This window comes from Melanostigma gelatinosum (assembly GCF_949748355.1).
Source record: "Melanostigma gelatinosum genome assembly, chromosome: 22".
Lineage (NCBI taxonomy): Eukaryota > Metazoa > Chordata > Actinopteri > Perciformes > Zoarcidae > Melanostigma > Melanostigma gelatinosum.
In genome coordinates, this window is record NC_136655.1 from 15,479,183 (window position 1) to 15,504,310 (window position 25,128).

Below are 25,128 nucleotides of genomic sequence, written 5' to 3' on the forward strand. Positions count from 1 at the left end.
GACATGCAGAAACTACTGGCCGGTATGGAGGAGCGAATAATCACAAATCTGACGGAACAAATTTCAGCCAACCACGGCACTATTACCAGACACGACCAGACAATTCAAGCCATTGAGACGTCAATGAACGACTTTCAGGGGAGAATAACTACACTGGAGACCATGGTCGGCAGCTTTATGAAGGAGAACGAACTACTGAAGTTTAAGGTCGACGACCTCGAGAACCGATCACGGAGGTGCAATATCCGTATTACGGGCATACCTGAGAGAGCGGAGGGCACCCGCCCAACTTCCTTCATTGAATCCTTCATAGGAGAATTATTCGGCGCTGAGGCTTTTCCCCATGGTTTAGCCGTGGACAGAGCGCACAGGGTGGCCATCCAGAGGAGACCGGACGGCGCGCCTCGTCCCTTCATAGCCTGCATTCATCATTTCTCTTATTTAACAAGTTATTGCCTCGTTGCTTTTAGATTCTAATGAGAAGACACGCTGCTTCGTTTTACTTCTTCCGTTTGGTAGCCTTGAGAGACCTTAGTCTGTAAGTATGTCTGCATGAAAAGATGTACGAAGATATATTATATTCGCTAATGCTAATCGCGGTTAGCATTTCCCCATTGGCGGTAATGTTAAAATTAGCTTAGAAGCTAGCGACATGTTATGATGTTCAGAGAAGAAGACAACTTTAGTACTGTTAAAAGCATCTTGCCGTTCAATGGGGACACCTGCGGCTTATAGACCAGTGCGGCTTATCTATGTACATGCGGGTGCGCTCTATAGCCCGGAAAGTACGGTACCCTGTTGAATAAATGCAAACAGGATATGACTCGCTGGGCCTCGTTACCATTATCAGTAGTGGGTCGTGTTAACCTAATTAAAAAGATAGTATTACCCACATTTTTATATCTCTTTCAAAATATTCCTATCCTGATTAAAAAATATTTAAAAAAAAATCTTGATAAAGATATAATTTCTTTCATATGGGGGACCAAACCTAGTCGGATTAGCAAGCCTCAACTCCAAAGACGAAAGCGCGCAGGAGGCTTAGCTTTACCCAATTTTCTCTTTTACTATTGGGCATGCAATATCCAGAAGCTACATGGTTTGAAGACAGGCCAACTGTGGGAAAGGCGGACTGGGTACAAATAGAATTTTCCTCCTGCCGGCACCACATCGGCTCAGTGGTCTGTGCAGCCCTGCCTCTTCTTAGCAATAACTTGAGTACAAACATAATAGTAAATCACACAATAAGAATATGACGGAGCTCCACGGAGCTCCTCTGAACAATATTATGAACCAGACATGACGGCGTTTGGCATTCCGATGTTTGAGGGACTTCCACAACACGTACAAAGCAGCAATTGTCCTTATTCCTTTCACGGTTGACAGCGGCAAGAAATGGCGGCCAGGTGAACGGCTTCCAGGACGATAAACCACGCCCCCTCTCCGGCGCTACGAGATTTTGCGGCGTTTGGTGTGAACACGACCGGCGGCACGTTGGACGCGATTTTGCAGTGCGTTGGACGCGATTTTGCAGTGCGTTGAAAAATCAATGCGACCGGTGTGAACGCAGCATAACTCTGATCCGTTATGTCCTTGATGTAAAGGCCAGCCAGCAGACTTATTGCACATGTTCTGGCTATGCCCGAAACTCTCCACCTTTTGGATAAGTATTTTTAAAGCTTATAGTGAGATGTTTGCAGCTCAATTTGACCCGGACCCAATTTGCGCACTCTTTGGCTTAATACTAGAAGACTTCCGTGCCCGTTTACCAAATAAAGCCAATGTGGTCGTAGCCTTCACAACACTCCTTGCCCGACGTTTGATCCTTCTGAGATGGAAGCAACGTGCCCCCCCATCGTTCTCCCACTGGGTCAAAGATGTCATGTATTTCTTGACACTTGAAAAAATTAAATATACTCTCAGAGTGTCCTCCCAAACCTTTCGTAACGTATGGAGACCCTTTCTAGAATACTACGACTCCTTACAAGAACCTCTCGACAAAGACTAATGTGGATCCCCTATCCGCCCCAGAGCAACAGTGAGCAGCCCCCCCCCCCTCCTCCTTTTAAATTTTTTTTTTTAAATTTAAATTTTCTTTGTTTTCTTTAGCTATTAATCATTTTAGTTTTTATATGTAACTTCTCGCTATTATTTTTATTTTCCAAATTGCTTTACTTTGTCTGATCGATTAATGCAATTATTTGATAATATGTCTGCAGCTCCGTGACCTGAATGTACCTGACTTTACCTGAATGTATAAGTTCCATAGCCTGTAACCCTGCATTAGGTGGGTTGGGTGGGTTGGGTAGGTTGGGTGGGCAGGGTCGGGAATGAGGTTTTAAATTTCAATCTGTAATTGCCCTCAGACATGTGTAATCCTCTTCCCTGGTGGGATAAAAACTGTGAAAATCAATAAAACATATTTACAAAAAAGATTGGCAAGCTGGTGTTCTGAGGAAACTTGCCTGGCTCTGCTCACTACCGTTACTCCTGACGTCTACCCTGCTTCCTCCGGTAATGTGCACTCGGCCGAGGGGCCACCCTGGCCGGGGCGCTTCTACCAGCCGCATCAGTTATGGCAGCTTTCCTCTACTGGATCCGGGCTCTTGGTAAATTGCCAGGTTATATTTTAACGGCTAGGATTACTAAAACCGTAAGGGGCTGTTCAGTGGACTGGTCACTAGGATAACCATTCAGAACTCGGTTGTTGAACATACAATAGATTTAACCTTTCACGGCCACAAGGAACTTTTACTACCTAAGCAAATGAATTCTCTGAGAGATTTACTTTAAATGCAGATTAGATATTTATTGCAGGATATTTTAGCAGGGGCACAGCAACAGCTCACACAAAATAATACTGTACTTAATTCCATTCGTTACAATTTCTTGTTAGATTATACGGCCCTTTATATACTCATTATTTCGATGCCGAGGCTCGGTGGAGCTGGATTGAAGAAGTGATAAATCCATTCCCCAACAGTCCCTTCTCCGGCACATGATTAACATGACCTCATCGATTCTCTGTGTATGTGCTTGGTTACCCCCTAACTTTCCTGTGTGTGTGCCATTACATCATCGATTCTCTGTGTATCTGTTCGGTTAACACCCATGCTTTTCGGTGTGTTTGCCATTACTTCATCGATTCTATGTGTATGCATTCGGTTACACCCTTGCACACACCCTCAAAACCCAATATGACCTCAGCCTCTAAGGCTCACACCCAACTCACTTCCCCTTATGTCAGCTCTTTCCACACACACAGACTATGATTTTTTACTTCATCAAATTTTTAACAGATACATCATTGTTATCAGTTTACGTTTGTTAAATCACTTCATATTTTTATGTAATACACACTTGCTTAAAATGATTATTGGATTTCATCCTTTCAACCAGTGGCAGCTGGCCAATAGAGGGCCACGGGGCCTGGCCCCACCCACCTTGAGCCACAAAAAAAAAGAAAAGAAAAAAAAGAACAAAAGAAAATTATAAGAGTATTAATTTAAAAAAAAAACAATTATATTAATCAATTTTACAAATTGTCAATATTTGTGTTTTTGAGCTACGTAATATACCCAGTAATATTTGTAAAATAGGATATCTGCGCAAAATAAATGCTTTTCCTGCTTGTCCTCTCCGCTAGTGCACCTCTCAGCTGTCCCCGTGCAAGTCTCTACTGCGCGTGCACGTGCTGGGGCCAGATCGATTTGGCCCAAGGAAGACGGGTCTAATAAGCAGCTCAGCCAATCACTGATTAAAGAAATAAATGAGTGACTTACAATTTAGCCAATCAGCGCCCTATAAAAGACTTCCGGGAGGGCCATTCTCATCTGGCCCACGGCTGCGAGTGCCCGTGTCTCTCGCCAGGACTCGTGTCTAGTTCTCATCTCGCGTGTTCTCGTGTTCTTGTCTCTTGTGTTCTCGTCTGCTCGTCCCTCGCACCACCATTTTAACGGCATGACAATGGAACACCCAAGCGAACCATCGTGCTGGACCAGATGGTTACGCATAGACTTCCTCGAGCCTCCACAACACGGTGGAACTTCCAGAGTCGCGCTGTAAACACTGTGTACGAGCACCAGGATGACCTCCTAAAGTGTTTCCAGAACATCAGAGACTCTGGGAACTTTGATCCCACAACTGTCAGAGAGGCCGGGGGCTTCGTGAGGATGCTTGAAGACGAGACTTTCTATGTTTCCTGGCATTGTTCCACAAGATCATGCCAAATGTGGACATGCTATTCAGCCAGCTGCAGAAGAGGAACATCGACCCTGTCTTCATTAAAGGACTTTCCAGAGGTTCACAGACAGCATCAGGTAAATAATCAGGTAAATAATCAGGTAAATAACTATATTTACTACTAGCTCATAAAGCTTTTGTTGTTAGAAAGATGAGTTGCTCACGTCCAACAGTCTGTAAAAGCCTAAATGGGCCAAGTCATCAAAGTAAATGATTATGATAGAAAACATCACAATGATATTTGTTAAAATATTTTAAAAGGAAAAAGATCAGATTTCTATAAAAATGCAGGTAGTTATTAAACACAATTTGTAATAACATGCTTATTCAGGTGTCCACCAAGTCAGTTTCTAGAAGAGTTGTTTTTGAAGATGTCAAGTTAGAAACTTCAACTTTATTTTTTGGAACAGGGCGTCCATTTCCTCTGTGTGGGGACAGTGGATCTGACCAGCAGCAGCAGCCCAGAAAGCGCAGGATGCTGGGACATGGGGAACAACAGAGGCTGGCTACAGAGGTAAGTTGTGATGTAGTTGTCAATATAAATACTTTATACACTCGCACACATACATGTACTATGTGGGTGTGTATGCACAGCACATGCTAATTACAGGAAGTAGTCAGATATTCAATAACATAGTTGACCGTCTCCTGAAAAGGGAGGACAAAATGGTAACTGACCGTCTGATACATTTTGATGATGTAGTTATAATTTCCCATCATCTAAAGTTATTTGTAAGATTTTACATACATTGTTTTTTTTAAATACTTGACTTTATCACATAAGCATGTGTTCAATCAGAATCACTTTCATCAAAATAGCTTTATTGCAAATTTAAGTTGATTTATCTTTTACAGGTATGTGATACCATCCTGATGCAAGCCAAGGCGCGGTTATCCTTCACCCAGCACCCCGTCAGCGCAACACTGCTGCTTGGAGCGTTGTTATCACAACACATTGTGAGGTTCCCTGAGTCGGTGCTTGAAAAAACAGTGGAGGCTTACCCCATGTTGAACCAGGCCAAGCTGAAAACAGAACTGTCCCATATCTATGAGAACAGTGAGTTCAAGGCTTGCAGTGGTGCAGTGCCTATGTACCAGTTTTTCATGGAGAACAACCTTCAGAGCACCTTCACAGATACTGTCACTCTCCTCAGGATCCTCATCACCACACCCATGACAACAGCTGAATCCGAGAGGTGTTTCTCTACTTTGAAGAGGATCAAGACCTTCCTGAGACACAGGATCGCCTTAATGCTCTGGCTATGCTCTCCATGGAGAAGAAACTTGTCAGGGACATGCCTGACTTCAATAAGAAGGTCATTGAGAGGTTTGCCACTCAGAAGAGCAAAGTTCCTTGACAAATAACTGTCATAAAAACATGCAGGTTTCCTCACCGCACTGATTGGGTGTTTCTCCAACAAACAAGGTTCATAGGGGCATCTTAAAATATACTTGTTCTATTAGACTATATATGATATTTATATTTTATTATAATATATTCATGGTATTTATATTGTATATTTATGATTATATGGTATTTATATATCATATTATACTGAATATTATTATTATATGATATATATATATATTAATATACAGAATTGTATGAATAAGATGTCCTTATGTTAGTGTCGGAATAAATGATAACAATGTAACTGCAAAGTACTAATGCGTTTTTGATACCTTTTTTCTTTTTTTTGCATTGAATTATACTATTTGCTGAAATTGATTGGATGGCCCTACCCCAAAATAAATCCACCAGCCGCCACTGCTTTCAACCATAAGTATACGCTTTGGGTCCATTTAGCCTGATTCACATACCGAACATGTATTCCTTCTTTTAAGGCAGCCTTCCTGGGATCTCAACTCTTCTTGACAGTTGGTATGTGTTTTATATGGATGAATAGTGTCAGTCAAAAGTTATGGATCCGCTGTTGTGCAGGTTGCATATGAACCACTAAACTATGCTTATTTTGCTCTACAGAGGTATTGTGATGTTCACAAAGAAACCCCAAATGCGTAAATGCTCTCCAGTAGGACTTTCAGCCACCCAACAGAGCTACGAGTGTGAGAACAAACAACAAGGAAACACATATTTTAATTAAAAGTACATTTGATGTGTGTGTGAGAGAGATGGAGCAGGACCTGCAGCCTTGTAACTAAGGCCATGTCCACACTACTCGTTTTCTACTACGTTTTCCACACGGCGTTTCAGCATCGTTTTCTAATTGATCTCCATCCATACTAAAATGCCTGAAAACAAATATCACGCAGTGGTGGGCCGTCAGGGCCAGCTAAGCCTTCTCTGCTGGCCTAAACAGAATCACAAAGTTATAGCTATTTTATAATTTAATAATTTTTCACAAATACACAACATGAATTATAATTTTTTTCCCCATTAGCTTATTTTCTCATTGCACAGCTCCTGTGTTCCTCTGTTGCTCTGCTTCCAGCCTGCAGCGCTGCTTCCAGCACAGCTTGTTTTAAGGTGTTGTAAATAGTTTGAGTTGCATGTTTACTTTTATTGTGAAGAGCATGAAACAGGACGTGCTTTTACTGTGAAGGAGCGAGAAGTAGCATGGTACGTGTGTTATTGATGCTAACAATGATAATGATATAAGGAAAACCCTATATGTCGGGTGCAAGAGTGCGCTCTGTTTACTGTAACAGTTGTAATACTGCAGTTTGAGAAGTAAACGTGTTCTGTTCAAACCAGACGTGTCTTGGTCGTCAATAGAAGCTCCACTTCACAACATAAGGAGAGCTCTTATCCAATCAGATTCAGCCCCTATGTCTCTCTGTAAGGAGAGAGGCCCGATGCCCGCTAGAGAGCCTTTGCACTTCAATTAATATAGTAATCAATTTCCTGCATTTCTGCATTTTACTACTGCATTTTATTTTTTACAGTTTTTTAATTGTTTTTGAAATCTCCTTTTCTTTTGCCTTGTGTTTTGATGCTTTTAATGGTTTTATGTGAAGCACTTTGAATTACCTTGTTGTTGAAATGTGCTATACAAATAAACTTGCCTTGCCTTCCCTTTAAGTGAATGGGGACGATATTGTTGATTGTCATAGTCTTCAACCAATCAGATCTTTAGTTTGACATGTTGGGCGTATTATTTGACGTGTCAGTGGTACCCAGGTAGCCTGCTAAGTACGTCTGCATTAACGTGCGCCGTGATTGGTCAGTGGGCCAGCGTGACTTCTGTCAAACAGAAAGCTAGCTAGCAGATCTTAGTGTTTAGTAAGAGTTCAGGTTGAAACATATGTAAGAGAAGTTATGACATTTTTAGTGTTTTGCTTGTTGTAGATTCTTTGTTTTTTTAACACTCAATGGCTGAAGGAGGAGAAATGGATTCAGGAGTTACTGACTGAAGTCTGCAGGAACCGTACTACAGTGTTCATTTGTCCATCGTGTAATTTTTATGAATAACAGGAATGGCTCGTGCTCTAGCGCTGCTGTGTTGCTGGATTGATTTGTCATACTTGCATATAAATATATGTGACTGGTTCTTGTGAGTTTGTTCTTGTCATTGTGTTAATTACATTGATTCTGACTTGTTCGTTAATGACGAAGCATCCCGTCATCGCGGGGTTATTTCGGACATTTGATTCTCTGTTTGAATCAGTAGGGAACAGCTAACTGCTGTTGTTTCCCCGCTAAGCTAGTTAGCTTAGCCTCTGTGAGGGACCAGGGTACGCATAAAGCTGGGAGAGCAGGTAAAGTTGGAAAAATAGGGATTTTATTCACCCAAAACATGTACAATAATGAGGATGGGTGACCAAATCCAGTGTCGAGAAGAGTTGAGATCACGAGAGCTGCCTCGAAAACATGCATACACATTCAGGGGAAAGTCAGGATATAAAAGCACGAAGCATATACTCAGAAATCAACAGTGAAAGTGTAATCGAAAGATAAGGTTTATGATCATTATATAACGAATGTTTAATGCACAGAGTGATTTAACAAATGTAAAAACTGATTATAATAAGGATCTGTGCATCAGAGTTGAGACGTGAAAAGTGTGTGTATGAAAGAGGTTTTGGGGAAATATGGAACCTTCCAGAAACAGTGAGTCAGGAACAGATGTTTTGGGCGTAGGTCGGAAAAACAGACACGCGGCAGCAAAGTCTGTTGCAAGAGATGACTCATAGAAGCAAGAGGAGAACTCCGGTACTTTCCATACATAAGCACACACACATATGGGTGGGATAAGGATCATGTGTTCAGAATAGGAGGGGGGGGGGAACAGACAGCCCAAAGGGGGGGGAACAGACAGCCCAAATCAAGGATAAAAGGAGATGCTTGCGATACGCAGGCTGGGATTTCTACACAAGCCGTCCAGACGCTCTGAGAAGAAGATACGGACGATCGCCACTGAAGTATTCGAGGACTTCGTCTCTGTTCACGGAAAGAAGACCGCTGTTCGTGGACAAAGATTGAAAGACGGAGATTTTCCTCTCCCCACTGCTCGAGCAGGAGGAATCCGAGGGTCCGGTCAGACCTTTGCTCCTAACAACGCCAAAAGAACCTTTTCATCGCACCATTGAAAATCCAGCTCCAACCGAGCCGTCTCGGCATCTGAAACTAATGAGTATAATCTTAGAAGAAAATTAAAGTAACGAATCAAGTGTAGTAACATTTTATGTGAGCTGTAGCTTAACCCTTGCTAACTAACTAAATATAACCTGCAATAAATATCTAATCTGCATTTAAAGTAAATTTCTCAACTGCATTCATTTGCTCAAGTAGTAAAAAGTTCCTCGTGGCAGTAAAAAGTTAAATCCATTGTATGTCTAACAACTGAGTTCTGTAAGGTTATCCTAGAGACCGAATCCACTTAACAACCCCTTACGGTTTTAGAAGTAATCCTAGCCGTCAAAACCTAACCTGGCATTTACCAAGAGCACGGATCCAGAAGAGGGAAGCTGCCATAACCGACGCGACTGGTAGGAGCCCCCGGGGCCAGGCTGGCCTCTCGGCCGAGAGCACTCAGACCGGAGGAAGCAGGGTAGACGTCGGGAGTAACGGCAGTTAGAAGAGCCAGGCGAGTTCCCTCGCAAGAACACCAGCTCGACAATCTTTTAATAGAGAGCTGAGTCAGTAAGTAGCCCCGTATCGGGCCAGAAGTATACCAGGATCTAACAACCCCCACTGCCGCTGTCCTCGGCTTCATCCTTTCCCCAAACTGCATACAGACGGACCCGGTCATTGACAAATAAGGCTTATAAAAAGGTCATTTTTAAAATTATTTAACACCAGCCAAAGTAACAAATTAGAAGAACTGTATAAACTTAACATAATTAAACAGAACTTAGGTTAAACAATATAGTGAGTGCTCTTCTGATCAAGGGACACTCAATTCGCCCGCTCCTAACTGCAGAATACATACAAGGCTGCCCAGTCCATAGTCAATCGCAGGGGTGCGAAGACACTCCTCCGCTGTGGCGCAGATGCAAGGTTCCCGCCAACACCCCTCTTGCTGCTGCATATTGGCACAGTCCAATTATCCAGGCTGCTCTACTTCGAGAGGTGTGACGCAGTTGCTCAGTCTTCTGCCAGGATGGTCGGCTGCAACACATTGACAGGAAAGTTAACACCTTAACTCAACATCACAACAAGTGTATTCATAATTGATGGTTTAGCTAGTTTGCAGCCGCCACAGCCTCCCTGAACACACGCGGGGCCTCAGCTGTTTTTTGTTATTGTTCCGGGTTCAAAAGGTCACACATCCCATTGTCTGTTATGTGAGTGCAGTCCACCGAAAACATTATATTTCCCACAATTTAAGCTTCTGCATTTCATATTATTCAAGCGTATTGTTCAGTTCGTAAGCCTCGTACCGAACGGTTTAATACGAATACGTGATGTTACACCCGTAGAAACAAATAACCGTAGCTCAGTAGGACAGCACAGAATGCTGTGAGGAATTTAAGTTTCGAAGCATTCCTAGTGATGGATATTATGTGATACAGTGTATTTACTTGTAGAAGTTGAACCAAGGAGTGTGTTTGAGTGTCTGTGTTTGAGGAATGTGCTAAGAGCAGGGGGGTTGGAAGAAGTGGCTGGGTCAACAGGTCAAGAGCCAAGGAGGAGCTTATTGGACTTCAGCCAATCATTGAGCTGCTTTTTCTCCTCTGTTTGAGAAACTTTTGAACACAAGGCCCCGGTATAAAATGCACGGCCCACCATTGATATCACATGACTCTTCATGTACACTGGGCATGCGTGTGGATGTCGATGTAAACAGGAAGTAGATTGATTGCTTCATCAAAAAAAATACGACAGAGTAATAAAGTAGTCTTTAAAGGTCGTGTTTCATTCTTAAGATCTTCTCTAAAATCTTCCTCTATGAACTCAAACAGACACAGTTCGTGGAAAGTTTTAGAAGTTTTATTTTTCAGACTTAGTTACAGCGCTGCAGGTCTTGCTCTATCTCTCTCTCACATATCAAATTTACTTAAAATCAACACTTACACATAAAGGTTTACTAGATTATGGTCCATAAATGTGGTCAACACACGTCTCTCACTCGTTTCCTCGGTGTTGTTGTCTGTTCTCACTCGTAACTCTGATGGTGGCTTAGCTATCTGTCCTACTGGAGAGCATTTACTGCTAACCGTGACTTCAGACGTCCGCTCCGTAGGGCTGATAACGCCGCTGGACACGTCGCTCGCTGATCGCTCCAATAACAGCTGCTTCCTCCATAATGATGCAGACTTTAACTGCACAACAGCTGCTAGTAAAGACAACAAGGTCAGCATCGCCTGTAATCAGTTGTCCATGTTAAATTAACCTGGTAGTCGATCGGTAATCAATGTTGTTTATGATTTCCGGGATATGGTCACGTGATAGGAGTGTGACGAATCAGGGAAGGACACGTCATGACTGCTAAGAACTAATCAAGTAGCGAACGCGGGTGTGGGCGTCATCGTTTCTAAACGTATGCATTTTCGACCATCCACACCAGAGGTAGCCAACATGGTGCCCGTGGGTACCCTGTCGCCCGCAGGGACCACGTGAGTCGCCCGCAAGACATGTTCTAAAAATAGCACTAGTCATTATGGAGCTCCGTCTAAAATTGTAGTTGCTGTTCTTTTTTAATCAAAAGAGAGAGTTAAGAGAGTTGGGTACCCGGAGGCGCACGGCGGACAGCCAGGACGAGGCTGCCGCACCGCACTAGGTTTTCAGGTTCTGAATGTCGGGCGCATCCCGTTGGCACCAGACGCACGCCGCGAGCGCACCCCGTCGTCAGGTCCATAAATCCTCGGAACAGCCCGCGGGGCAACAACTCAGGGGTGGCGGGGTAGAGGCGAGGCAACGCAATCCGACCGAAAAGGCCCAGACTAGAGGTTTGAACGCGGGCGCTTTGGAGGGTTGGATCCCCGCTCGGCTATAGACGAGACGTTTTACTAGTTTCTTCGTGGAGAAAAAGGTTCCGTTGGAAAAGCTGGTGACAACAGACGGGGCTCCCGCGATGACGGGCCGGCATGCAGGCTTCATTGCGCAATGCAAAGGTGACCCAGACTTCGCAAAATTTCTACATTACCACTGCATCATTCACCAGCAGGCTCTATGTGCAAAAGTAACCGGCTTTGATCACGTGATGATACAAAAATATCAGAGATGTGATACCTCTGACATTCAAATGTTGAAACAGATTAACAGAAATAAAAGTTGCATGTTTAAATATATATGTGTAGCTATACCATCATTGTTGTGGAAATCATTATTAATAATTATTGTGAGGAATAATTAACTGACATGTGATCAAACAGTCTCTTCACATGTATTATTATTATTAAGGTGATCTGTGCAATTTTGTTATTCAGGAAGTTTGTATCAAATAAGTAGCCCTTCGTACTACTCAGTACCCTTGAAGTAGCTCTCACTTTAAAAAAGGTTGGTGACCCCTGATCCACACGTATACGCAAACCCAGCGTTTTTTTCAAACTTATCCGTCCTCGGAAGCGTTTTCAAACTCCTCAGTTTTCGGTGCTCGAAAACGCCAGGGTCAAAAGGAATGAGAATCATTAACAGAACAGTTCAGGCTGAGTGGACACACCAAGAGAGAGACAGAGGGGGAGGGAGAGAGAGAATGAGAGAAAGGACACCTGGCTCAGTGTCAGCTGAAATGGAAATTTCCAGACCCCATGAATTCTTCCATAACACAGGCCAACATTGAACCCTGAGTTGGAGCTGGAGCACTATTGAATATGTTAAATGTTTTATGCACACATCTATGACATCTGCATATTATAATTAGTGTTAATGTAGCATGATTTAAGTGATCTGACATATAACCTGTTTAAATGTATAATGAATGTATAATTAAAGTTTTTAAAAATACACTTTGGAAACCCCCAAACATGTTGGCATCAGGTACACCTGCCTGGACTGAGAAGTGCGACCTTCACACCCTGTCGAGAAGAGTTGAGCTCACAGAGAAAGCCGCCTTGGATACTCAGACACGTTCAGGGTAGAGGTCGGAAGTAACGGCAGTTAGCAGAGCCAGGCGAGTTCCCTCGCAAGAACACCAGCTCGACAATCTTTTAATAGAGAGCTGAGTCAGTAAGTAGCCCCGTATCGGGCCAGAAGTACCCCAGGATCTAACAACCCCCACTCCCGCTTTCCTCGGCTTCATCCTTTCCCCAAACTGCATACAGACGGACCCGGTCATTGACAAATAAGGCTTATAAAAAGGTCATTTTTAAAATTATCTTCAAAATGGATGTAATGCATATTTTTGTGTCTGGAACCATGTGGTGAAACAAGTCTAAGTTGTGAACCAACTTTTCATAGTGTTTTAAATAGTTTTTTCAAGCATTTTTAACTTCACAGGCTAAAAAATGTCAGGTGGCGTAACCACATATTTATAAGAATATATATATTTTCCGAATATTTATTCAAACTGAAATTTTTGACAAGTATCCCTTAGTGTCTACTGTGTCTAACACATCGTATTTTGTGGTTGTGTTTTATGTATATACAATCATTTATCATAATTGTGTTCTCTTGGCCAAGTATTTAGTATTAACATTTAAACATTCAAACATAATAATACAAACATTCAATACAATAGTTCTTCACATCATATTAAGCAAAACCAAATTCACTTCAACCTATTATTTATTGCTTTAAATTAATATTTTACCTGGTCGCACCACCATGACATTTATCAGTTGTGCCACCTGACAATATTCGTAATCATAGGAAATATGCAGACAATTTGCATTTTTATTTCAAATACAACAACATTTTTTTAGTCAACAGTCTCTCAACAGTCTCTTTTTAATTAAAAGTAGGAAATATTTCATAGTAATCATGTTTAGCATATAACTGGAATAGGCAAAATCACAGTCGCTTCCACCTGGGTGTTGCAACTTCTACCTCATTATGTCAGCGTTTTGCACACACTCCATACAGGACTTGTCTGCTCCCTGTGTCGTGCTGATTTTGCTTTACTTGACAGTTACTGGCGCCGCACCAGACATTTGCAACTTATTTCAAATTAAACAGGCATCTACTAGGACACTTGCATTAGCTTTTGTTCTTGCCAACAACATGCATGTACATTTTAAATAGAATAAAGAAATTTATGATAAAATAAAACGTTTCTAGTTTTACATTGGTTGTACCACCCTGACATGGAAAGTGAACCACTCTACATATAAATTGAAAGTAGCTGTTTTTATCAATATTCAAAAAAGATATAAAAATATTTTCACTCTGCCATAAAGGTCCGTTGAGGTCCTCTTGAAGATGCAATATCCTGTTTACTGTTCTGCACTTTCATTTCATAATAAAAGTCCCATCTTTACAGTTGTGCCACCCTGACATTTGAGAACATTCAAATTGCTGGACAAGTTTTTAAATTATAGCAACAGCTTAAAACTATTGGCATTTGTAAAAAGTTGGTTTATTTTCGTCGTTTCAACAATAAAAGCATGCCATAGTAATTTATTATCATTTAAATACCTTTTTTAATAGTTTTCTTCGTCTGTTCATCTGCTAGGACAGGTGCACAGACTGACATTTTCAGCCTTTGAGGTGCCAAAACATAAAATAATATATATTATTTGATTGTACTGAAAATGTATCAAAACCGGATATGTTTTATAGAATGAACTGATATATGTCATGAATTGATACAATTATTTTAAAAGGTAATAGTGGACTCTGACACAAAAATATGCATGTCATGTCATTGACCCACCCCTCTATGGTCAGTGCTGTGGCGAATTGGCCCACGCCTACAAGTTGAAAGCTAGTTCAACATTTCCTAGGTTTTGCCAACTTTTACAGACGTTTCATCAGAAGCTTTTGCTCTGTTGGTGTCCCTCTTCATGCTCTCACCTCACAACATGTCAAGTTTCAGTGGATCCTCCAGGCAGAGGGGCCCGCTGCACCCATCCTTGCTCTCTCGGACACTCAACATTTCATTGTGGAGGTTGGCTGCTTTGGATATGGTTTTATCTCCTTAGTTTGGGTTTGGGTTAGTTGCTGCTCTGAGTGTCTTGATTATTGTCACGTACAAACACAATAAATACAGTGTTAAAAAAGTAGATGGGTTATAAAGTTCAAACTTGAGTTCATTAAACATCCATTTCAGGGAAAAATATTTCAGTGAAAAAAAAAGAAGAAAAAAAAAGGAGTTCTGGGGTTGAACGACTGGTTGGCTGTGGCTGCATTAGTGTTTTCTTTTGGAGAAAGACGCCTCACAGCTCTGACCTTCATACTGAGGGGGAGGGGATGATAAGGCACCTGGACGAGGCAATTCAATGTCTCAAGTGGTGGGAGAGATGTCTGGAATCCAAAAGTTTATTATTGTTAGTAGTATTGAAATTAAATCCACATGACAAATGCTGTTTGTGTTGGTTCTGAGCTTTTAAAGTTAAACATGTATTTATTAATTGGGACAAACATAAAAATACACACACATAAATACCCAGATTATAGATTTAAGGCCCAGTCTACTTGAGTAAAGATACATTTACACTACACCAGGTAGAAAATCACTGACAAGTCAGCATTCACTGAATAATAATAGAAACAAAGAAAAAAAGAAAAATACATTAAAGAATTTAAAAAAAGACGCTTGCCACAGGGCCAAAGAACTTTTCTGGTGGAAACCTACGGTCATATATCTAATCACACATCGAATGAACAGATTTCATCTTCTGCACATTCTTTATCTAGAGCTGCTTGCTTACACTTCCCTTTTTACGACTAAGCAGATGTTAATCTATTTTTGTCTGAATGTTCTCTCCTCTTCAAGTAGACGACCGACGTGTGAAGCCACAAGGAAAGAAAGAAGTGATGAACAGGAAGGTGGGGAGAGGTAACTGAATACTTAAATTTCATCACAATCATGTGTAATCCAAACATGGTTTTATTGCTTCTCATTGTGTACAGCAGTGTTTGCGTTTTAATCACCACCACCAAGTTCATAACACCATCAGGTTCAGAGGACAACCTTGTAATAACTATTCAAATAAAAAAAGGTAATGATTTAAAGATTCACGAGGAATTGAGTGACAGAGGCAAAAGTGTTTCATAAGCTCTGAATATCAACTGGAACGTAGGTGGTAAACCGGTGACAGAGAAATACAGAGTGGAGCCGATCATGCTATTTGTGTAACCGGACAGTGCTCGGGCTGATCCAGGAACAGTGTCTGGAACATGTGGTTGTAGAAGGAGGGGTGGTAGAGGCAGGCCCTGGCGCAGTCTGGGCTGAAGTTCAACTCCAGGATCTGAGGCTGCATGACTCGCTCACCTGACCCAGGATCAGAAGGCACACAAATGAGACGATTACACAGAAACGTGTGTTGTAAAAGGTTAGTATCCTAAACAAAGACATCCACAGAAGGGAAAATACTGTATTTCTTTACACTGTGATGGAAAATGATTTCACCCGCTGTTGTCTTTTTCAGCTGAAATGAAGAATATCGTGAAACACAGCTTGTCTTTTAAATCATACTTAAACACACAGAGTATACAGAGTTATATAGAAGAGTGATCAAGGGTGGGGGCCTGTACACTGGAACTGTTTCAGGCCGTGTACGCCACAGCATTTAAAGAAGTGCTTTATCTGTGTAACAACAGACACACAGATACGTTGTATCCTTAGAACATGTGAATATACAGTAAGTACTTGTTATCCAACACAGAAGAAGAGGATATGTGTGCAGGCAGGCAGCTGCTGCATGGATCACAAGCTACATGATGCAAGCTTATGATAGCTTGTACAATAACAAGTTATAAAACAGTTTACTCATAAGAATATAATATTTCCATTAGCCAACAGCAAGATACATTTGAGCATGTACGCTAACACAAAGGGTGAAGGTGTACCGAGTTCACAGCAAAAGTACCAGCACCTTAAGCATTTACACAATATACACTAAGTAGAAATAAATAATAAGTAGAAATGTACCATTACAACACATATTAGAATGCATTTAAATATTTGACCAATTGTTTAGTCTATATTATGTGAGAATATACTTTAAATGGCCATCACAAGTTGTGAAAGTCCAGGGAACTCCTATTGTTTGAATGTAGGAGTCAGTCCCTTTGTGTCTTTTGCTTGTGTTTAGGTTTGTAAGTCTGAGGGTCATGTTGAAGAAAATCATATAACTTTGAATTGAACTTTGAATTGAACTTGAATTGAACTGAACACAAGTGTGGGCTCACAGGCAACAGTTACATAACGTGTTATTCTGGTTCTCAGCATCGTTTTTGGGAAATGACTATCAGGGCCAGACAAAAAGTAATTAATCTCTCAAGTGTACCAAAACATTTCCGTACATGGAGCTGTGTTCTGTGTGTTCTGTGTGCCCAGAACAAAATAAGAACATGCCCTAATTAGGAGTCCAGATGTGTCCTGATCCTTGATTCAACAGACAGGTTTGATTGGTGGAACGTAGCAAAAGGGGGCGTGAATTTTGACGACAAGAGTGATCTGTGAAAAGCAGTACTGGGGAGTCGTATTCAATATACTGAACTTGTTGATGGTGGCTTGATCTTATTAAAACACTACCCGCTGGTTGGCAACTCCAGTTGACCGTCTGTCCTCGTCATTTTCGCTACAACAGTCACTGACACAAGAGTCGGTATTTGAGTCGGGGGTGAAAATATCTGCCAATATCTTGTAGGGGTAACCCGGTATGATTTAGGTCACAATAAGGAAATAAGATGTAAGTGCATGATCTTTATCTCAGGGAAAAATGTCTTCTTTCAAAAGAGAAATGGTCTCGCTTCAAGTAATCTTAAAAGACAAAAAGAGGAAAATACATGTAGTGTGTGTGTGTGTGTGTGTGTGTGTGTGTGTGTGAGTGTGTGTGTGTGTGTGTGTGTGTTGCCAAAAAAAAGGAGGCCTTGAGCACACGGAAAGTATCATAGGTAGTGTGTGAAATACGGGTGTGGGGGGTTCTGAGCACCCTGGATTAAAAATCCTCAAAAAATGATTTGTCACGAGTAAATGTGTCTAAAAATGTTTTTTCACAGCTTACTGTTATGGGGTGTTTCATTATTCAAATTATGTTGAAGAAAATCACCATATAACTTTGAATTAGAACTGTGAAGCTGTGAACTTTTGACTTCATGTAACACATAGAATTTATCGTTTCAGGTTTTTTCAAAATGGAGAACACTAACGGAAGCAGAGTCGCAGCTCTCGGAGTTTCTGTTCCATGCCGGGTACTTTACGAAGAAAGGAGTAAAGGGTAGTTTTTACTAGCCGGTGCGCGGTGCTTGGTTGAGCACCTCTGAATTTTTGTAACTTGGCATGCTCAATCATGTGACTGTGACAAATAGGTCACTGATAAAGGCACTATTTATATAACGGCTGAAGAGTTTTGCCAATTTTGAAAGTTGAAACCTCTTCAGTATCAACATCTGAGCGAAGCAGAAAGTAGGGCTATCTGTGACAATGGGCCGATCTGGTATCGGATGCCGTTATTTTTGATAAATAACAATTTGGTTAATTTATATCTATGTATTTATTTTTTACATTTTGTTTTACAAAGTTAGTAAAGCAATGTTTAAGTCAAGCCTGATGTTGCCTTACACAAAAGAATGAGGCATACAGCGTATTTATTAAACAGCGGTATCGGTACCTTAACCCCAGGTATGGACAGAAAAAGTCAGATCGGTGCATTTAGTTTGGGCTCGAGCTCCGATCCCTTGAGGCTCACACTATAACGTCAGTAGACACTTCTTTAGAATGCTGTTGAATCATGTAAAGAACCAACGCTCACCCTTTTGCCCCGTACTCCACTTCAGCATGAGGTCCACGGCGTAGATGGCCCGGGATGACGGGTAGGGACATACACCACACGGAGCCGGTCGAGACGACGCTGCCTGGAAGAACTCCCTCAACGCATTGAACACCTCTGCCTGTGAGGGGTAGGAAGAGGAAGGAGGTGTTGTGTTCAAATGCTCATGTGCATGTTAGCTGTGAAATGTACTGAAATATCATCAAAGAGTGATTGTTGTGAAACAGATATTATCCATGCAAGGGTATAAGCCTGGAGAGGTATTCCTGTGTGTCTATAGGAAGTCCAAGCATTTTACCCAAAACTGTGGGTCAATCTCACACTAACTGCAACAAAAACAAACGGATTATGTGTCCTCGATATTTTGAAATTCAGAAAAGTCAGAAGGAAATGTAAAGGGAAAGTTTTGAAAGTCACCAAATTATGATCTGTTGGAAGGGCTGTAATGTTTTGCGGATTTAAGTCCTCACGTAGGAGCAAGATGAAAAGAGTAAGACAGTCAAAGTACTCCCAATGAGAGCATTCCCAACCCCCATAGATAATAACCCAGATCACCAAACACGAGTACACCGACCATGGAAAAGGGAGGAGATTATGGGGATGGTTTAGGACTTAGGAGACCCAGAAAAAAATGTAAGACACACTTGCGTCATACTCCGCCAACAGATGGCCATATATGACCCAACAGTGACCTGAGACACACTGTAGGGGCCAAATGGCCCTCCTTGATAGGACAAATATTAAGGAGCTATGAGGAGGAACAGAGAATGCAGGAACAGCAAAGGTATGGACAGCAAAGACAAGGGCAGGGAACAGTGGCGGCTGGTCAATAGAGGGCAATGGGACATGGCCCCACCTTGAGCCACACAAAAAAATAATAATTATAATAAAAATAAATTATACAAATTGTCAATATTTGTGTTTTTGAACTAAGGAATGTACCCAGTAATGTGTGTAAAGTATGATATCTGCGCAAAATATATGCTTTTCCTGCTCGTCCTCTCTGTCTGTGTGCACGACACTGAGAACGCGCAGCTTGGGGGGCCTGATCGTTTTGGCCCAAAAGAGGCGGGTCTATGAAGCAGTTTAGCCAATTGCTGATTCAAGATATAAATGAGTGACATACAATTTAGCCAATCAGCGCCCTCAAATAGATTCAGCCATGGGCCAGAACGATCAGGCCCCCCTCGCTGCGCGTTCTCGTCAGGAGAAGTCTCTACAGGCGAGCACTCCTCCTCCAAGACCCGTTTGAGAGGAGAACTTTGGCGGAGATTCTGCAGCCAAAGAGCTGATATCAGATCAGCCTGACCTCACAATCAGACAGCAGACTCGTGGGAAAGGGAAGCAGTACATGCAAAGCTTCACTAGCTGTACACCAGACAGGTTAGCTAGCTGGATGATGTCATGCTAATCATTTATTTAGCTTTTTAAAACAACGGGGACGGATCCAGCACGGACAGTTACGGGAGTGAGGGATGAGGAGGTAAGGAAACATGAGAACACCAGGGTAGGGAGTGAGGGATGAGGAGGTAAGGAAACATGAGAACACCAGGGTAGGGAGTGAGGGATGAGGAGGTAAGGAAACATGAGAACACCAGGGTAGGGAGTGAGGGATGAGGAGGTAAGGAAACATGAGAACACCAGGGTAGGGAGTGAGGGATGAGGAGGTAAGGAAACATGAGAACACCAGGGTAGGGAGTGAGGGATGAGGAGGTAAGGAAACATGAGAACACCAGGGTAGGGAGTGAGGGATGAGGAGGTAAGGAAACATGAGAACACCAGGGTAGGGAGTGAGGGATGAGGAGGTAAGGAAACATGAGAACACCAGGACACACATGGAGAACTCTGTCAAGCTACATATTAGACAAAGTGAACATCTTTTCTTCTACATAGCTGTCCTCAGTCTCATCTGCTTAACTTGGTCATGGAGGCATCAACATGTAATAGAGATGTTAAATTAACAGTGAAAACTCATCATAGCTTAATTTAACATCAGTATTCATAATTACACTTCATGTTTACTTCTCCTGATCTTTACCTCCTATAACAAGGTCCATAGGGGCATCTCAACAAATGAACATGTTATATTATATTATATAAGTGTTGTTTTCTGATTGTTTTCGTGTTGGAATAAATGTTAAATATTTAACTTCCAAGTAATAATGTGTGTTTGATACTTTAATTTTTTGCATTAAATCATACTGGGATGTTTGCTGAAATTGATAGGATGGCCCTACCTAGAACATTTTCCACCAGCCGCCACTGGCAGGGACAGTTTAGGCCCCAAGGAAGGCAGCGTGGTCGAGGAAATAGAGAAGGAGGAAACTTCTATTCACAAGGACAGGCTCGTGGTCTCTGTACCCAACAGCAGTATAGCCGAGGCCCAGCTGTTTATCCGTGGGTACCACCTCTTCAATAGGACAGCCCGCTGGCCCCAGTATGTGCATCACCATTAACCTTTACCCCTGAACCTACGATTGAAGTATTGATTCATGGCAAATCAGTCCACATGATGGTGACCCTCACGACTGTGATGCTGTTACTAGTGAAACACATCAGGTACGTGTGGACATGTATGATGAACCATTGCCACCTAATGACTGTGACTTTGTTCTATACACAGATGGCAGTGCTTCCCGCAATCTACTGGGAGCAATTGACGCAGGCTACGCAGTTGTTAATGACCACTCAGTCGTCAGGTCAGGAAAATTGCCTGCACAGCAGGCCGAATTGGTTGCCCTTACTGAAGCATTTAAAATAGCAGAAGGTCAGAGGGTCACAATTTACACTGACTCTCGCTATGCATTTGGGGCCTGCCATGATTTTGTCACAACATGGAAGAGAAGGGGCTTCCTTACTGCTGCAGGCACTCCAATCAAAAATGGTTCCCGAGTTAATAACCTCTTAGGTGCCCTACTACTGCCTTCAGCAGTCGTTATCATTAAATGTGATGCACACACCTCCAACAAAGACACGGTCTCTCTCGGTAATGCTGCCGCAAGAGCGGCTGCTTCACAGGCCGGCAGGCCGATTTACCAGTTTCTGTTCAAAAATAGCACCGTTGTCTGCCTTGCTCCATGACGTGGCTGCCTTACAAGCAGCTGCTGATCCCGCCGAGCATGACCTCTGGCAAGCTAATGTTAAGGCCACAACTTCTGGTCACAGGGAGAAATCGCCCCCCCCCCCCCCCCCCCTTGCAGCCATGCTGTCTCAATCGTCTCCAAAACACAACAGCAGGTTAAAGTAAAAATCAAATGGATTTATTATCCAAGAAGCATACAAACAGATAAAAACAGATACAAACAGATACAAACAGTTACAAACCGAATCACACAATTATTAACAAACCTATATATAAAATCAAATGTGAGATCCAATCTGAGCCACCCAGAAGGCTGGTCTGCCTCCTCGGTGGCCAGCAGAAGATCTGAAAACCCCCCAGAGTTTCAAACCCTTTGACCCCTCAAAGTTGCATTCCTCAGCTCATCGATCAGCTCACTGATTGGCTGAAGTCCAACAAGCCCCACCTGGGCCTATGCCCCATTGTCCTAAACTTCACACCTCTCTCTGCCACTTTCACACCACCCCCACTCCTGCACATTCCTCAAACCCCATCTCACAGACACTTAATGCATGAAATACAACTTAAAACCCTCACACTAAGCATTTTGTAAATATCAATGATGGTGTTCATTCTCCACTAGGATTACTGGATTTTTCAAATTCTCCTGAGCACACCAACTGCTGTCCGCATAGCAGAGAGATCATCTTGGATCCATCTCTCACACTGTAAAAAGGTACACAAATTCTCTACAGGGGCAAACAACAAAGTGTTTTATCATAATTATGCAGACGACACACAAATCTACATAACTATGTCACCAGGGGACTATAATCCCATACAAGGGCTGGGTAACTGCATTGAACAAATCAACAACTGGATGTGCCAGAATTTTCTTCAATTAAACAAAGATAAAACTGAAGTAATTGTTTTTGGTACCAAGGACGAACAATTGAAAATCACCGCTCAGCTTCAGTCACTGATGTTAAAACCCACAAACCAAGCCAGAAATCTAGGTGTAGTTATGGATTCAGACCTCAACCTGAACAGCCATATCAAGACAATTACAAAATCAGCCTATTATCACCTGAAGAATATATCAAGGATTATAGGACTTATGTCTCAACAGGATTTGGAAAAACTTGTCCACGCATTTATCTTCAGCAGACTGGACTACTGTAACGGTGTGTTTACAGGTCTCTGTAAAAAGTCCGTCAGAAAGCTGCAGCTGATTCAGAACGCTGCAGCTCGAGTCCTCACTAAGACCAGGAGGGTGGATCACATCACTCCAGTTCTGATGTCTTTGCACTGGCTTCCTGTCCAACAAAGAATTGACTTTAAAATCCTGCTGTTGGTTTACAAAGCACTGAATGGTTTGGGACCAAAGTACATCTCTGATCTGCTGCTACCTTATGAACCATCCCGACCCCTCCGGTCGTCTGGGACCGGTCTACTTTCTGTTCCCAGAGTCAGAACTAAACATGGAGAAGCAGCGTTCAGTTTTTCTGCTCCACATATCTGGAACAGAGTCCCAGAAAGCTGCAGGTCTGCTGAGACCCTCAGCTCATTTAAATCAAGATTGAAGACCTTTCTGTTTGCTGCTGCCTTTAATTGAACCACATTCAATTCATATATTAATCAATTTCCTGCATTTCTGCATTTTACTACTGCATTTTATTTCTTACACTGTTTCTTTAATTGTTTTTAAACAATTAAAATACAAACCGGTTTCAAAACAGGTACGGGTACGGGACCAGCTGGTCCGTTGGTGCCAAAATAACAATCTCTTCCTCAATGTGGGGAAAACAAAGGAGATTGTTGTTGACTTCAGGAGAACCCACTCCCAACCCCCCCTCCCTCTGACCATCAATGGTGCTGCTGTGGAACAGGTGAGCAGCACCAAATTCCTGGGTGTGACAATCACAGATGACCTCACCTGGAACAGCAACACCACTGCACTGGCAAAGAAGGCCCAGCAACGCCTGTACTTCATCAGGAAGCTCAAGCGAGCAGGAGCCCCCCCCCCCATCATGCTCTCATTCTACCGAGGCGCCACTGAGAGCATCCTCAGCAGCTGCATCACGCTGTGGTTCGGAAGCTGCACCGCCTCCAACCGCAAGAGCCTGCAGCGCATTGTGAACTCTGCCCAGAGGATCATCTGAGTCTCACTCCCTACACTACAGGACATTTACAACACCCGCCTCACCCGCAAAGCACTCGGCATTGCGGGTGACCCCACCCACCCCTCCAACAGCCTCTTCAGCCTCCTGCCTTCAGGGAGAAGGTTCCGCAGTCTCCGTTCGAGCTCTACCCGGCTGAGGAACAGCTTCTTCCACCAGGCGGTCAGGATGCTGAACTCTCTCCCTCCCTCTCTCCTCTCGCTCCCCCTCTCTCCCCCCCTGCCATCTCTGCCATCTCTCCCCTGACCTCTCTACCCTCCCCCTCACCCACCTTTCCCCACTGCCTCAAATGGAACATACCAGGACATCTACTCCCCCTCACACCCCTTCCCTCATCCAGCACCAGTCACTTTTTATCAGCACCAGTCACTTTTTATCAGCACCAGTCACTTTTTATTCTCTGCTGCTACTTGTTTAATCCTTTATCTAGGCCCTTATGTTCTTAACTTTATTCTATTTTATTCTATTATATGTTATATGTTCATGTCTATATTACACTGTGGGACTGCGAGAAACGGCATTTCGAATTTTCTGTATGCATAACACATGTGGAAACTTTGACAATAAAGTGAACTTTGAACTTTGAACTTTGAACTTTGAACTTGAAATCTCCTTTTCTTTTGCCTTGTGTTTTGATGCTTTTAATGGTTTTATGTGAAGCACTTTGAATTACCTTGTTGTTGAAATGTGCTATACAAATAAACTTGCCTTGCCTTACAGAAGACTGCGTCACTAACAACTCTTAAAGCCCAATTCCTCTGTGGTGCAGCCTGGCTACAAATGGAAGTGCAACCAATAGGGACACTTGTCTCAAATCAGTGAAGGAACCATCAACACCCTGAGGCCTTACCTCGAGTCCTGTCTCACGAGGCAGGCATGGAGGGGGGTTGAACCTTTCCTCCGGTGTTTCTAGAGTATAAATATTCCCGGTTTTAGACAATCGAGCAGTAGTTGGGGAGAGGTCCACCAGGTCTTTACCTGACCTCACTATCAGGCCAGGTGAGTTTGTCATATAGAGATAAAGCTGTTCCTCCGCCTCTCTCCCCCTTCTCGCAGTTTCTTCCCAGCACTAGGGGCACTCACAAGGGGGTGACCGGACATCGGGATACGCGTCCCTTTGATCCGTGATCACCCCGGCGGCAGACTGAGTCTGCCCATCGCCGGCGAGGTCCATCAGTTTGCGCACACACTTCTGAGGGATTCTGAGGGTGCACATCTGTTTTCGGTTCAAACAGACCAGCCTCGTTTTATATTATTTTTAGAACGAGCGGCATCAGAGTGCATGAGAAACAGGATGCCGAGCCAGGTGGGAAGGAGAGCAATCAGTGGAGCTTCCACTGGTGACAGTTTTAGAGGAAATGAAGT

The 25,128-nt window shown here is 42.7% G+C and overlaps 1 protein-coding gene across 1 annotated transcript in view; it reads right to left on the reverse strand.

Moving 5' to 3' along the window:
- Positions 1-15,127: 15,127 nt before the first annotated feature.
- ttll12 (tubulin tyrosine ligase-like family, member 12) overlaps positions 15,128-25,128 on the reverse strand; it is a gene marked incomplete at its 5' end in the record, with an annotated part of 56,933 nt that continues 46,932 nt past the window's right edge. Inside the window, 2 exons of the mRNA XM_079294907.1 lie at positions 15,128-16,019; positions 18,505-18,643. Coding sequence (XP_079151033.1) covers positions 15,868-16,019; positions 18,505-18,643 — 291 coding nt within the window. The 3' untranslated portion in view covers positions 15,128-15,867. The remainder of the gene's footprint in view (positions 16,020-18,504; positions 18,644-25,128) is intronic.